Genomic DNA, 17,569 nt, shown 5'->3' on the forward strand with positions numbered 1-17,569 from the left:
CTAATTTTCCATTTATAATATTTTCATTAATCATCTAATATTTGGAATTTTCCCTGTCTTAATTTTTTCCACTGAATCAAAAATTTCCAAGTTCTTCCCTTTTATTTCTATAGGTAATCGAGAAATAAGAAATAAAAGAATTAGTCAAAAAACTTTGTCACCATTTTATCAGAAATCTATATAGCTGTTTTCTGAAGCATTCTAGACTACAACAATATGTGTAGCATTGAAATTGAATGGAGAAAGTATCCTTCATTAGAGAACAATGACTGAATATGATTGAAAAGAAATTGAGGAAGAGAAGTGCTATGTGTCAAATTGAGATAATAATTTTATTAAAATGTTTATTTCTCCACATACCAAATACCATTATTCAAATTAGAACATAGAAAAATAACCTAATGTTATTTTTTTTTGCTTTATATGCATAATGAAAAATGCTATATATGTTGGCTGTTTTATTTTGTAACATTGAAACTACATTTTAATATCCAGATTTTTTGGGGGTTTTTTTGGGCCACATACCTGGTGGCCCACAGGGGTTACTCCTGGTGCTGGGCTCAGAAATCACTACTTGTACGCTCGGGGGGGACCATAGGAGATGCAGGGGATTTAACGTAGGTCAGCCCCATGTAAGGCAAATGCCTTTATTATTCTTTTATTTTTCATTTTTTCCTCTTGTCACAATTTCATAATTAGAGTTCTAGTGCTAGTGTGAAAAATAGTTGACAATTAGATTTGTCTTAATTATATTTATTTATATTATAATTTATAATACAAATTATAATTTATAACATAATTTTATTCAATTACCTCAGCAGCCTCAAAACTCTTGATCTCAGAGGTTAGATCGATAACACGATTAGTAGGTTGCTTGCACTACAAGTAGCCAACCTGGATTGGATCTTTGTTGCAAATCAAACAAAAAAAAATCCACATTCAGAAGGGGATCCAGTTGTGCACAGTAGCTTCATGTAGGTAAATAATGTAATGATAAAATGACTATAAATTGTTTATGATTGCCAGTATATTCAGAATATTAGTGAAGTAAATAGTGAGGAAGATAAAATAGATAAAATAGAAAATAATACTTAAATATCTTTTAATATTAAAATACGCCTATAAAATGTTATTTTTAATATATTTTGGTTTATTTAGTTTTTAAAATTACTTAAGTATTTTATTACATTATCCTCAGTTTGGGAAGAAAAATCAGACAAATGTAGTTTTCTTAAAAGCTCCTTTTTTACTTCCTTTCTTAGAAAACATTAACATACTAAAATTTAAAGTTGACAATAGAAAATACTGATTTAATTACAGATGAAGTTTACTCTTCATCCAGATTTCTAACAAAAATGTGTTTTACTTTCACATGAAACACATGATATTAAATGAATTTAATATGATATTAATATCAATAATTAACAATACATTAGAGCTGGAGTGATAGTCCACCAGATAGGGTGTTTGCCTTGCATGATGTTCTTCTGGGATTCAATCCTTGGCTTCCCATATAAATACTCCTTTATTCCTTTCTTTATGTTTTCATTTTCCTGGATTCTGGGTAGTTAGTTCCTTGTTAATCTCTAGCTGAGCTGAAACAATGAGAAAATAAAGTGAGGATATGGACTTTTCCTTGTATTTATTTATTATGTATTTATCAATTTAGTAACATAATAACATTACACTTTAATTTAATTTAATTAATTTATTTTTTTGTTTTTTCAGGCCACACCCGTTTGATGCTCAGGGGTTACTCCTGCCTAAGCACTCAGAAATTGCCCCTGGCTTGGGGGGACCATATGGGATGCCAGGGGATCAAATCGCGGTCCTTCCTTGGCTAGCGCTTACAGGGCAAACACCTTACCTCTAGCGCCACCTCGCCGGCCCCTACACTTTAATTTTAATGACTTAAAATTATATAAGAAAGACATTTAAGTCTCTGCTAGACATCAAAGCCAGACATATTATACTGAATGGTATATATGTTCTAAGGAGTGGAATAGATGTTACTCCTGTCTATGACTTTTATCAATAATTTAGTGGAAGAAATTCAACCAGAGTGTATTCAATGAGTTTAAGCCATTCTTGGATAATACTGATCCTTAGAAGACTTGGAGGAGGTTTTATCTTTGGGAAAGGAGTATGAAATATTTTACTGGACTTTAGTAAGAGTAGAGCAGTGAAAGTTTCAATGTCTACGGAAGAATTGGCCCAAGATAGCTCTTGAATGATTAATATGTCTTGATTAGAAGTTGCATGTCAACTAGAGTTGACTATCGTATTTTCCAGCGTATAAGATGATGTTTGAAACTAAAAAAAGTCGACTGAAAATCGGGGGTCGTCTTATACGCCGAGTATATCCCGAAAAATGTTTCAATATGCCGCTAAACGAAAATTGTGTGAATATTGCCACAAAATGAATTTTCCAACTCGATCCTGCACCAATCACTGCCAGGCTGCTCGGACCGCCTTTCTAACTCAGCCAATCCAAGCAGGCTTTTTATGCATGCAAATTAGACAATGTTCTGGACCCGAATCTACACTGTCAAAAGCCTGCTCAGATTGGCCAGAGTCAGAGAGGAAGTCTATTCCAGTATAACCTTTGAACCTTTGCTTGCTGTGATTGGCTCACTGTGGTACATAAAGTTGCAGCACAGGAACGTTCTGTCTGATACAGTGAATATAGGCCTAAACCTATGTTTTAGCTGCAAAATTAGGGGGTCATTTTATACGCCGGCAAATACGGTACTTAGGCAGAAATCATATGTAAGAGAAGATAAAGAAAAACAAATCGATAAGAAACAAAGAAGAGCTAAGTAAAAAAATTACTGAACTTAAGTTTCTATTATTTAAGACTATATAGCATCATGTTTATATGCCATCATTTATCAGTCCAAATTATTATTCAAATTCATATATTAAAAATAAATAATCATGTAAACAATGGGCTTTGGGTGATAACAATGTGTCAGTGTAAATTTATCAGTCGCTATAAGTTACCATTTTGTGGAATATGTCAATGAGGTAGGGTATGTATATGTAAGGATAGTCAATAAGAACCATAGTATTTTTTCAATGAGTATAATATTTCTCTAGATGAATGGTATGTAAGAAAAATAATAAAAAATAAAATTAAAAATAAAAGAAATAAAGTAAAAAATAAAAAATAAAATTGGGCTGGAGAGATAGCACAGTGGTAGGGCATTTGCCTTGCATGTAGCCAACCCAGAACTGACAGTGGTTCGATTCCTGGCATCCCATATGGTCCCCTGAGCCTGCAAGGGGCAATTTTTTATTGCAGAGCCAGGAGTAACCCCTGAGCACTGCTTGTTTTACTGTAATAACTTTTATTTTTGTATTTTTTCAGCATATATACATATATAGTTTACATACATTTTTATGATATAGTAAATGGAATAGCTTTGCTTTTTGTATATTTTTGTTAAGTCTTTTTTACTTTACTATGGGCCTAGAGCTAGTACAGTGGATAAGGTGTTTGCCTTGCATGTGACCCACTGAGTTTAATTCCAGTATTGTGTTTTTGTTTCGGTTTGTTTTGGTTTGGTTTTTGGGCCACACCTAGTGATGCTCAGGGGTTACTCCTAGCTATGTGCTCAGAAATCTCTCCTGGCTTGGGGGACCTTATGGGAAGCTGAGGGATTGAACCATTATCTGTCTAAGGTTAGCATGTGCAAGGTAGTCACCCTACCGCTTGTGCCACTGCTCCGGCCCCAAATTCCAGCATTGTTAAGGTCTCCCAAGCCACACCAGGAGTAATTCCTCAGTGCAATATCAGGAGTAACCCTGAGTATTGCCAGTTATGTCCCAAACCCCAAAATATTGAAAAAATAAAATAAAGTACTCTAATATTTTTAACTATATATGAGAGTAATTTTGTTATTTATATTCATGAAAATATATTGTATTTATTAAAAGGAGATATTTGGAAATTAATATTCCTAGTTTTCAGGGTTATTTTGTTTTTGTTTTTGGTCCACACAAAAACCAGTGGCACTTAGTGGTTACTTCTGGCTCTGTGCTCAGGAATGGCTCCTGGCAGGCTTGGGGTACCATATGAAATGCTGGAGATCAAACCTGGGTCCTTTGTCCTTCCTGGGTTGGCTGTGTGCAAGGCAAATGCCCTACTGCTATGCAATAGCTTTGGCTACCAGTTTTTATGGATAATGTCATATGTGTTGATATCTTTCTTGATTTTTTACATACACATATAAAATGTATATTTACATTATAAAATTCTGTCTTCTTTCTATATTATTGAATTTTTGGGCCTCACTTGGTGCTCAGGGAACCATATAAGTGGAACTGAGGTTGTCCACATTTAAAGAAAGTGTCTCAAACTCTGTACTATGTCACCAGCCATTAATTTATGTTTACAAAAAAATTCTAGATATGGAGTATTAAATTTTGTGTCTTATCAATATATATTAATTAATTTTAGTTTTCTTACTTTGAGATAGTTACCATTATTTTATATCAAAATTTAAAAAATAATAATTTATACATGCATTTTATTTTTATGAGTATAAATGAGAAACTAAAATTATTTCTGGTCACAATAATTTTCTTTGGAAGGGAATAAAGCCATACATATATAATTTTCCATTCTTATTCACTGAAAAATAATATTTGAACAATTAAGTATAAACCACTAGGAGTCACTAGTTTGCCACATCCTAGCCCACTCTGTAACACATCTGCATTAAAAATAAAAGCACATATAATACTAAGCTTGTATAAATGCTAAAATATTTGTTGCATTGAAAAAGAACATAAGTATATATGTATGACACCATTTATATCAATAAATTAAATTGCTAAGTTAGCAATTGCTAAGTTAATCTTTTAAAAACTACTTTTTTCTGTATAATAATAAGCAGTGTAAATAGAATATTATGTTTGAAGAACTAGAGGAAAAGTTCTTAATGACATGGTTTTCTTCACTCTGATGTTTTGGGAGCTACCCTCAGCAAAACATGGTTTCCAGGTTTGATGTCAGCCTTATCTACCATCATTGAGTTCAACCAGATAGAACATGCCAAAGCTTTTAGATTTCTTCATCATACTATTTTGTCACAGACAGCATTTAATCAATACAAAGTAAATAAATTTTTTCAAACTATTAATACTTTAAAATAACAGAAGAATTTATATATATTTTCAGCTTGTTAGAAAAGATAAATTTAAAATCAAAATTATTTCACTAGAAGCAAAATATTTGAGGAAGTGAAGTGGAAATATAATTCTATTTGTAAATCCTGCTTTGTATGCAATGTCACAGAAATCTATCTCTTACATAAATAGAGTTACAGTCATCTGTCCTTGTGACTTGTGGTTTGTACTGCTGTGGCTAATACTGTCTGATTAAAAATACACATTATGGCAGGGTAGAAATAGCTTTGGTTACAAAATGTCAGGGAGAAAAGCAAAGACATAAATTTACTACATTCAGGGCTATTTTATGACCCTAATAAGTTATCTTTAACTTTGACTTAAAGTTGCTTGGAGAATATATCATCTTGTTTTTCCATCTTTTGCTTTTTTATGTGAGTACCTAGGTTTACAATATGAACAAATCTTGACTAATAAGCTATGCTTTTGTAAATGTGTTTTGTAACTCTAATAACATTCACTTGAAATCACTTAAATTTCTTGCTTAAAAATGCTCAGGTTCTCATTTTGTTAATTTATATAGCAAAATATTAAAACCTATATCTTTAGATTTAGTATAGAGATCTGTCACTCTTAATTAAATAGTATTTTGTAGACTCAGTAATACACTTCCACTGAAATACTGGTAAATTATTATTTAAAAAAATTACTGGTGAATTTGGGGCTGGAGCAATGGCACAGAGGAAGGGCATTTGCCTTGCTCACGCTGACCCAGGACAGACCATGGTTCAATCCCCCTGCGTCCCTTATGGTCCCCAAGTCAGGAGTGATTTCTGAGCACATAGCCAGGAGTAATCCCTGAGTGTCACTGGGTGTGGCCCCCCACAAAAATATCAGTAAATATGTTGATTAAACTTTCATTTTTCTTTATTTTAAATATTGTATTTGTTTCCATTTTGTTCTTTTACTTTAAAATAAAATAGTGAAGTGTGCTTAGGAATTTGTTCAGTTTTTTAACTATAATAGTCTGGCCCTGAGTCTCAGGGACAACGAACTGGTCCCCTGTTTAAAACCAATCCTGTTAGACCTTGTGGGGAAGTATATTTCTGAGAAGGCATTTTGTGTCATGAGGCAGCAAGTGCCTTAAAAGACCACACACCACACCAGGTGGGACTCATGAGATTCACAGCAGGAAGCTCCCCATTGATTAGGTAATTTTGCTTGCTTCCTTGCCAGTCCCTTCTAATGATAAAACCAGGGACTGAACCCCAGTCAACTTCCTGTAAGGCAAGCCCCCTACCTGTTGGACTTTCACACCAGTGCACTCATTATTTAGTGAAACATAGACTTTTAGTTTCAAACACAAAATATCTTCTTTTCGCTTAAGAAAAAAAAGCCTGAGGATTTGGAAGACACATAGAAGTGTTCTGTGAAGTTTAGATATCAAGCTGAAAAATTTAGTATAGAATATAGGTTATGTTCAGAAGCCAGAGTTCAAACTAGCACTCAGATCTACTCTGGAAGCCCAGGTTTGACGCAGACATAGGACATTTGGCCAAAATGTTGTTCTCATGATATAGCAGTAGGGTAGGAGGTCCTGTTGAAGAATTTCAAATAATAAAATATAAAAAAACTGAGAGATCCTATTCTTTGCCCTAAAATTCAGACTAAGAAAAACCAGTTTAGTTTAAGGTCAAGTGCATTAAGCAACTCATCAAAGGATAAAAGGCCTAAGAAAAATGAATAGCACCAACTGTTCCTCTTCTCTTCACGGAAAGCCCCAGAGAGCTTGGAAAGGGTGCATTATCAGCTTTGCAAATGAAAATTTTTGTGCACTCAATTTTGAAGTTGCCAGAATCCCAAATTAGATAGGTACTCAGAAAAGTCAGATGTCTGAGCACACAACTGAAGTGTGACACTAAGGAAACACCATCATTCAAAATACATGTGAGCACTGTTGACAGGAATATGACCCACCAGAGAGCAAGCAAAAGGGACTACCAGGATGGAAATAAAAAACACAACTAGAGTGTGACCAAGGACAACATAAAAACGAAGGAGTTCAACTCCCAGTGAGCAGTATGGAGCACCATGACAAACAATGCCATAAACAATGATGTCAGGAGTTGCACATATATGTGTTGAGTGTGTATGTATGTGTGTTTCTCTCCCAGTCATTGTATCAATAGAGGGAAGTTAAGCTGGAAAGTTTTTTTCACCGTTCGTTTGTGTTTTTCAACATGTTGCCTAGATGAACTGTTTTATTCATTTATAAAATATTTTAATTCCAAAATATTCAATATATTCAACCTATAAAGTAATAGGAATTCTTAATAATAATACATTTAGTGGGATTATTAGTCTACTTCTTTGCTGTTATGGTTAATTTGGTCACATGTAAATAATAAAATATAACATGTATATTATTGGTGTCCCAATTAAAATGCATTTTAATTTTTCCATTTAGATTAAACAATAGATATGAAATTTTGTAGAGGCTGTATGTTCAATATTAGAGTGCAAACAGGGTTCTGAGAACTCTCTCCTGCAGGTTTCCTTGCTGAGCCTTTATATCACCTTTATTCTGTGGACAGGTCCAATTTCTGGGGTCTCCTACTCTTTTTATTGGGACATCAATAATATTGTATCTGTTTCTTTCCCAGAAGAACTAATTTAACAACATTGCAGACTAAACACAGAAATTTGGGTTAAGCTATTAGTTTATAGTAGTGTACATTTTTTTTTTATCTTTATCTAGTTACTACTATACTATTTACATTTACTGCATAATGTTTTTCAGAAATTTCTTATATTCATTATGTATTTATTCAATGGTTGATAGATAATCTGGTTGTATCTAGTATTTTGAGAAAGTATACTCATGTTAAAATTTTTCCAACACATGTACCCAATGCATCATGTGCAAGTTCTCCCTATGTAATATATTAACTTTACTACAACCAGAACCATGAGACTTCTATTTCATTTGTGTTATTTTACTAATTTCATAATAGACATATTTTAAGCTGTATTATAATGCTACTTTTATTTTTTATTGCTTCTCTGAATTGTGTTATCACTATCTTTATTGTTAAGATTTCCCCTGGATTCTGTGCAGCTGCTACATTCAGGGATATGAGAGGAGAGTTTTCTCATAACTTGAACAGCTGAAATATGAAACAATTAAAAATAATACTCAAAGGCATTCAAAGAGTCAAAAATGGTTATAACACAAAAAGTGGATGCTAGCTATTTATCCAACTTCACCATTTTCCCTTCACTCTCTTTTATCCATTTTTGAACACATGACTGAAATTCTGCTAATCTGATAAAGGCAATGCCCTTCAAATTTCATTTTCTCTTTGCCTTCAGCCTCTAAGGGTAACATTGCTTTCTGTATTTATGTCCTTTTTTGTTGAGTGAATCTAAAATACTTACCTATACTCATAATTTTTACTTTGATTTAGAATTCTTCAAATAGTTTATTTGATATTGATTATTCCTTTTTCACATTTATCACTTCACTTCAGACTTTAATTTTGTGGGGGTGATCATACTAATCTCAGCTCGGGATCATTTTTGTAGGCCTTTGTGTGCCTTTACAATTTTTTTTGTTTTATTCATTTAGCTAATTTTTATTAAGTCATGTGAATTAAAGTTATTCATGATTGAGTTTCAGGCATACTAGTTTTAATACCAGTCCTTTACCAGTGCCCTCTTCCCTCTACTATATCCTAGTTTCCTTCTCACATGTTGATTTGGGGATTGGTCAGCTGCTTTCAAGGCAACTTATCTGCTGTATTCTCTCAGGCCCAACATTTTTTAAACAATTTGTTTTCCTAAACAGACAGCCTGTTAATGTAAAAATTGATACTATTTAAGCACTAATTTAGGTGCACATTTATTTAATTTTCATATTGTACATAAGCTACAGCAATCCAGCTATAAAGATAACTATCAGTTACATTTCCTTACACTTTCTGCATTCAGTCCATTAATATTTCTGTGTGCATATGTCTCTCGTTGAATTTTTTATATTAATGAAATCATGTAACTTGTGATCTTTAACAATTTTGTTTCATTTATTGCTATACTGTAATTGAAACTGAGACATAAATGACCTCTATTTTTTCTAAAGAATGAATTGCTATGCTTAGGAACTAATATAGAGCTGCACTTTCTTGATTCAAACATAATTTGTGTAGTGTTTAAAATAGCTTAAATTAATATTTTATTAATAAAAGAATGAGGGTATGGGAAGTGACAAATTAGCCACAATTTGATATGTGGTATAAATGGACAAATTATGAATGTGGATCCAAGTCATCTTGAGAACAACCTTTTTATTTTCCATTAAAAATTTAAGGCCATAACACATTTGATCTTTCATGACACTAGAAATTCTAAAGGCTGCAGCTAAAGAGTATTTTCTTAACTATAAATATGTACAAATCCTATTAGCTGTGCTATTGACTATTGTCCCTAGATAAGCACATCTCTATAATGAGGCAATCAAAGCCATATAGCTATTTTTCTTTTCATGTCACCAAAGGTATAACTTCATACTTAGAAATTTAGAAATTATTTTATAACTGGGGTATAGAGCTATCTAACTCTCCCTTTTACTCTGGCATTAAATTAAATAATGATTGGTAAAAAATATTTTATGTACTCGAATATAATCAATTTATAGGGCCTAAACTAAGAAGGAACAAGTCAAAACACAAGATAAACATGTTTGTTTTGGGGTGTCTACATACGATGTTGGCATGGACAATGAGTGGAAGACTGCTGGGAGTCAGCTTCCTCCTTATGAGGTTCTGATGCTCTGGAGTCCCTGGGGGTATTTAGGGAGAGGCAGGAACTCAATAACCCCATGGGAAAGACAGACCCTGGTCTCTATATCATCCAGCATCCACCTGTGGATGTTAATGTCCTTTTGATTCTCTTGAGCCCTCTCCTAGACGAAAGAGCCATCATCCAGGCCTTCTGGTTTCTTGGTTCCTAGGGGGTTTCCAGGCCATTGTGTTGACTTCTTCGCTCAGCTCTTCTTCCCATTTTTGGCAGAGGTCGCAGACGTGGAAGGTGTGGACTTGACCTTCAATTTTATCATGAGAAGTTTGGAACATCTTTTCTTCTCTGCCCTCAGTTTTTCCTGTAGAGAAAAGTGTTGGTCCTGGAAGTGTTGGTTCTGGGCTTGCTCTTGACAGTACAACTTGGCCATCAGCTCATTTTCGTAGTGTATCTTTTCTAATTTAAAGATCTTTCCTTTTTCATTAGAGCTCTGATTTGTTCATCAAGCTGGCTTAGCTTTCCGATTCTTTAGTGATTTCTTCCTCTACTTTATTTTTAGTTTTGTATTTTTGCTGTATTACCTTTTCCTTTCCAAGTTCCTGCCTCCCAAACCCAAGTTCCAGGTGGCTCTAAGGTTCTTCTTCCAGGTTGTTCTCGGTGTCTAGAAGATAAAAGCTGCTCAGAGGTTCTGATTCAACTCCTGGTTCAGGTGATGGATGGACATTGACAGCTTCTGCCCGCAGTTTGAACTGCTGTTTCAGTGGTCGATTTCTGCATCTTGAAACCATTTGCTAAGCGTGAGCCATGTCATGACCATATAAACCACCACCATAAAGTTAATTAAAAAAATAAAAAATAAAACAAACAAACAAACAAACAAACTCCATCACCGCTGCTCAAATGCAAACGATGCAGCTAAACACACAAAGATCTGAGACCTCTCTCAGATTTGTGTAAAATCACCATCAGAGCCTCCCATAAGTGTCCTTGAAAGGCACTCCATGGTTGAGCAAAGCTCCCAGCGCTGGAGTACAGAACAAAGAGATTGAGTAGAACCCTGGGGTTGGTTCCTTGACCCAACAATGTGTCCTGGCAACCAATAACTCAGTTGATGGGTGAGGGGAGGCTGGCCGAATTCTGAGAGTAGATGCTCCTTTGCAGTTGAATGGAAATGAGCATGACCAAACTGGGTTCGATTCCCTCAAAGTGATACCTGAGAATGAACAAAACCAGATGTAATCCCTGAAAACTTCCGCTGTGGTCCCCAAACCTAAATATAAAATCAAATTCTTGAAATTAGTGCCCAAAGGGGAGATAGAGCAGCCTGATTGCAACCCAAGTCTTCAGACCTGGACTGTCCTTTCAGTAAATTAAGAGGCTAAGGGCCACAGAATATTATAAAGAGTCCCCCAAGTCTGCCAGGAACCACTACTGCGCACAGAACCAGAAGTAACCCCTGAGCACCACTTTGGTGTGGCCCCAAAATTAAAAAAAGTCTAAAAGAAGCTTAGGGTGTACATGCAACACAACCCACATCAAGATATGTAAGACAAATTTCAAAGAAAAAAAAATCTTGAAATGAAGAGGAGAAAAATATTAAAATATAAAGAAATTTCAACATTTAACAACAGAAAATATTCATAAATAAGGAAACTCCAACACATTTTAACAATTGAAGCCAGAGGACTTAATGGCAAACTAAAATACAAAATAAAATCTAAAGCATGAGAAAAGCAGAATGTAATAGAAGACAGCAGAAAAAATAGAAAAGAAAAATCAACAAAACCAATTGCTAATTTTTTTAAATAATTTTTATTGTGACCAAAGTAAATTATAAATCTTTCACAGTAACAGTAATATATTAGGGTACATGATGACAATAAATCAGGGCCAATTGCTAATTTTTTAGGAATGAAAATTACACAAAAACTTGCTGAGCCTAGAGCTAGATTGATGAAGAGGAGGCAAATATCAAAGAACTACTAGGTGAAATGAAAGAAGCAAAACTTCTGATGTTACAGAAATAGAAATGATTTTGAAGTAATACTATGAACAATAAAAACAGTAAGATAACAAATTAGAAATAGAAAAGATGGAAGCAAAAAAGGTGGGTTCCAAATAATTAAGATCTGATTGGACCTAAAACATATAAATTTACTTGTTCATTAAAACTTACCCATAATAAAACCAGACCCAAATGGAAAAAAAATTCAAAATATGGGGTCAGCAATAGGATTAAGGTTGTGTCTTGAATTCAGCTGATCCTGGTTTGATCCCACTACTGCTTCAGAACCCCTGAGCATGATCAGGCATGATTCCTACGTACAAAGCCAGGAGCAAGCCGTGGATATCATTGAATATTCCCCAGAGCTCTGCATTTCTGAAATATTGTAATATTTTCAAAAATAAAAATAACTCTGTTTAAATATTAAAAAAAAAACTGAGTCTATTTTGGGTCGGCAGCATGCTAGGCAAACACTCTACAGCTGTGCTATCACTCCAGCCCGAGGAGCTTGATTTTTGATTTGGTGATGGCTGCTGTATAATCTCCAGGAGTGGATCCTCATTGCTGGGATAGGGGTTTGTGGCTTTCATTCTCAGGGGCTCCAGGGGATAGCTGCTCTTGTGATTCTAGATTCTTCTGTGCTGCTGCTGTGGTCTTTCCACCATTTTTTTGGAAATCATTATTATCAATAAGATAATAGGAGTCTAATAGAAATGTATTAATTATGAATTAAATTAAATTATGAATTAAAAAGTTCACTGAGATACATCAAGTTTACACTGAAGCAAAAAAATAGCTAATAAAACAATAAAGAAAATGTAATAAAAGTGACTGGGGAATAATACTTTCTTTTAGGGAAGTTATCTACTTTCCAGAAATACCCAATGATTGGAACATCTAATATTTAAAGTTCCTGGTTTCTTTTTTGTTTGTTTGTTTTTTAGTTTTTTGGGCCACACCTAGCGGCACTCAGGAGTTACTCCTGGCTATCTGCTCAGAAATAGCTCCTGGCAGGCATGGAGGACCATATGGGACGCCGGGATTTGAACCAACCACCTTAGGTCCTGGATCAGCTGCTTGCAAGGCAAAAGCGGCTGTGATATCTCTCCGGCTCCAAATTCCTGGTTTCTTACTTTAAATTCTTTACTTTAAATTTCTTACTTTAAATTTATTTAAAGTCAGTTTGTTTCTAATATAAACATTATGACTGAGAACTGAAATTTAAGAACAACTTCCAATCTAACATAATTTCTAAATTTAAAAATTTAGACACCACAAAATTATAAAGTTATGTATGATTGAGTTTTAGGCAGTTTTTCTTAACACCAATAATCCCTTTACTACTGTCTACTTCCCTCCACCAAGAGTTCCCATCCTAACCCTTATTTGCCTCCCACTCAACTGTGTGCTTAGATGTTCATTTTTAAAAAATAAATCTTTAAAAATATGGTTTACAGTAATGTCACTGGTAAGGTTTCATATATAACACTTTACCAGCTTTCAGTGGTACCGGTACCTTCCTCTTAGTTAAATGCTTCTCTCCATTATAGTCATTGCCCCCTTCCTGTCCTGGACTGCAGCCTCCTCAAGTGGCATGTTTCCTACTCAATATCTATTTTCATGTTCTTTGTTACTATTGTCTTTATATGATATTTATATTTATTTTATTGTTCAGTGATTTATTAGAAATGAGATTAACACCCATAGAGCATCTCTTATAAACTTATCTACCTAGAGTCCTCTTTATGATGATATACACATCAAGTTTATACATTTATATCACTGCAAATCAAAATATCAAGTATAGTTATTTACAATGAAGGAATATTACAAATGTAAAACTGTTGTACTAATAACATCTAACACTTTAGCTAGATTGTGTATACTTAAAATAGTCATATATAGCCAGGTTTATAGGATCATAGAAACCATTTCACTGATCAGTTTTAAATTTATAGACTCAAGGTAAATTAATTTGTATTTTAACACATTGGGGACAAAGTTAAATATAAATAGATATTTCTTCTTATTTCAGTGTATACTTTTTATTTAATCCATGTATAAAATATGACATTTACTTTTATATTTACTGCTCATAACATTTTTTTTCAGAGACCAGCAAAGCAGGCAGTCCCTATAGGACCAACGTGACTAATAATGATGGAGATCACAAGGATAATTGTGTATATTAAAATGTATTTCATTGTTTGGATTGTTCTACAAGGCTCAGATAAATTTACTTCAATTATTAATATTATTAAAAAATAGAATTGTTAATATTTGCTATGAAGAAAGAATGTGACTAGACACATATTTACATATTCATATAATGATCACTCAGAATTATTTATTAGCTAATTGGATAATGACGAACATGCTAGTAACCAGTGACTTCACTGAATACCCAGGTTGGAAATTGAAACTGAACTAAATATCTCCATTGAGACAGTGTTTTCCTTATATGATGACTTCAATTTCAATAATATGCAGACACAATTTCTAAAAATTGGAGAGTTATAATACTTTTTTGTGTTTTTTTTTTTTGTATTTCAAAATAGCAATACTTTTAAACAATGCCTTCTAAAATATACTTTGGTTTAAAATTTTTCACTTGATGTGCATTTCCTCAATTAGAGTTAATACTTTTTTTTATTTGATATAAACAGTTGTGTGTGTGTGTGTGTGTTTTTAGTTCCTATTCTCTCAACTGACGCTCAAAGCAGAAATTTAAGTTATAATCCATGTAAAATTAACTATTGATGTGTTCAAGATCTGATTTTTTTTTAGGGGTTTCTAATAAGGTAACATAGTTTTTCATATTTAATAAAAATTGCTTTGCATTTAGAGGTTCAAAGAAGCATTTCTAAAATTAATGGTTGTTTTATGTATCTAGAACATAGTATAATTTATTAATTATTATCATTATCAATTATTTTATTTGAAACTTTAAGATGTCTAGTATATGTCAGAGTTGCAGTAGCTGTCAGCATCACTTGGCTAAATAGCAGAAATGAGACCTGCTAATTTGCATTTTATCTGGCAAAACAGATTATAAAAATACAAAATTAATAATGATATAATCTCAGCTGATGAAACATTTATGAAGGTGACTAATATGAATAATATGCAAGAGAATAATTGGGTCTTGTGTTCTCTTTCTGTTTCTTTTCAGAAAATTTAAAATAATTTTATTATTATTTTTATAAATAATGAAATAATTACAATAGGATAAATTAGTAAGAATTCATCAAAATTACTGCAAGTGAATTTGCTGTTACTAGCAATATTTTAATGAGTTGAACCTCAAATAGCTCTTTGCATATATAATTTTGTCATGTACATTGAGTATTATATCTATTAATAAATAGTTCATATTAGCAATATACTTTTTCAAAATAAGATAGTGCGGTTTTTGGAATATAGTTCACTAATCTTAGATGAATCAAATTAGCAATGTTAGTGCATTTACCAAAGTCTCTTATATTTTCTATGTACTTCTTTCCAGTCATACCATTCATTAAAATAGTTGAAACATAAATGCATAATTTCTATAGCCTTAGTTCAAAACTAGCTAATAGTATGCAATATAATTCTGTTTGAAAAATGACTGAGGGGGGCAAAAAGGTAGAAAACTATAAGGTGCTTGCATTGCACAGACAAGGGTCCAATACTCATCACCCATATGGTCCTGAGTCCTCCAGGAGTGATCCATGAGGCAAAACCAATAGTAGGCCCCGAGTAGAGCTGGTCAAAGCTCCAAAACGAAAAAACAAAAACAAAGAAAAATATGGCCCAAACATTATTTTTATAAGATTGCGCAAGTTTTTATCTATTTTCAAGTTTTTCTCAATTTAAAAAAAGCAATAGTTATTTGTAAGGGAAATTAAAAATACATAGATTTTTCCATGTTTCCCATTTTAAGAAGTAATATACGATAAGTTTCTAGAGAATTTAGCATATCTTTTACATGGATATTCTAGTGCTGATCAATCAAAATAGTAATAAGATTTAAGTCAGGCTTTATTCTAAAGTTTTCGTAAAGAAATTACATTAAGAAAAAACATTTTCCAAATCATTGGTGGTGGGAATGTTGCACCAGTGAAGAGGGGTGCTCTTTACTTGACTGAAACCCAACTACAATCATATTTGTAATCACGGTGTTTAAATAAAGAATGGGACCACATGGGATGACAGGAATTGAATCACTGTCTGTCTGTCCTGAATTGGCCCTGTGCAAGGCAAACTTCCTACAGCAGTGCTATCTCTCTGGCCTGTTTGCATATTTTGTTTCATATTTGGATCACACTCAGCTGCACTGAAAGGACTTATTTCCATGACTGGTGCTGTCACAGGCTGACAGAGCTGGACACTAAGGGATTCACAGGATCCTTTAGAAAGGCGGGTGCAGGAATCAGTGATGGAAACAAAGATCAGACGTTCAGAAGGGAGCTTGAATCTCTGTTTATTTATTGAGTGTTACAGTGGGATATTTAAGCAGGACTTTTTTAAACAAATCATTATGATTTTTTTCCCTAATGTGACAGCTTACACATGTCTTTTTCTGCAGGTTTAAAGATTATACCTCCTTTTAGCAAAAGCTTATCAGTACATTCTGTTTGATATAAATTTATTTACAATGAGCAATTCACAGACCTTTTATTGAGGGTTACAACATTTATATATATCTTCTTAAAAGATAAGCTTTAATTAAGGAGACAGAAGGGAGTTTCTACTTGAAACAGATGCTTTCCTGGGATCAAAAGGACAAGCTTTCTTCCATTAAAGGCTCAAAATTCTACTCCCAGGCCATACCCTGGATGTCAATTCCAATGTAAATTAAAAGATTAGCAAGTTACCAGGTGTCCCTATCAACATTTCTTTATTCTGAGAGAACAGGGTGGTTTAAAGGCACAGGACCTACTTTCAATAACTAACTCCACTGTAAATTATTTTAAAGTTTCATTACGTTTCTCTGATGCTGTGTTTTCCAGGTAAAAATATATTTAATCAAGGCCGCATTTTCTAGTACTAATTCTTTCATCTGGAGGTAAATGCTCAAATATAAACATACTTAGCAACAACAGAAGGTAGATTCATATTTAGGCCAATAAATGCACTCAACTATCAGTAGGCTATGTTATGAATTATAATACAGCCTTTTGTGAAGAGAAGAGGATCTTCCTTGAAACCCTATCTCAGCCATGCAGCGATCACTGTCTCTTTCAGAGTGGCTACCTTGTGCCTTCTCCTCAGTAGGCTTTGCTGATTTTTAGCTTCCTCTAAACCAGGGCTGTGGCATGCTGCTCTAGATATTACATATTCTGGGATTGAACCTGTATCTGTTGAATGCAAGGCAAACACTCTATTCACTGTACCAATCTTTCTAAATCACTGATACCATGTCATACATATTGTGAAGAACAATTCCTGAAAGAACAAGTATAAACTAAGATGTTCTGATTATGGAGTATCACCTTAATTTTCTTCCTTTAATATCTTCATAGTTTGGACCGCACCTGCCAGCATTTAGGGTTTCCTCCTAGTTTGGTGCACAGGGGTTTAGTGTGTGGGGTATCACGTTGTACTGGGGATTGAACTCCAGTCTCTTGTATGCAGACTGTATATTCCAGTGATGGC

The 17,569-nt window shown here is 33.7% G+C and overlaps 1 protein-coding gene across 1 annotated transcript in view; it reads left to right on the forward strand.

Moving 5' to 3' along the window:
- GRXCR1 (glutaredoxin and cysteine rich domain containing 1) overlaps positions 1–10,443 on the forward strand; it is a 92,981-nt gene extending 82,538 nt beyond the window's left edge. The window contains exon 3 of the mRNA XM_049789826.1: positions 10,414–10,443. Within this exon, the coding sequence (XP_049645783.1) occupies positions 10,414–10,443 (30 nt within the window). The remainder of the gene's footprint in view (positions 1–10,413) is intronic.
- Positions 10,444–17,569: the final 7,126 nt, after the last annotated feature.

Source organism: Suncus etruscus, chromosome 16 (genome assembly GCF_024139225.1).
Source record: "Suncus etruscus isolate mSunEtr1 chromosome 16, mSunEtr1.pri.cur, whole genome shotgun sequence".
Classification (NCBI taxonomy): Eukaryota; Metazoa; Chordata; class Mammalia; order Eulipotyphla; family Soricidae; genus Suncus; species Suncus etruscus.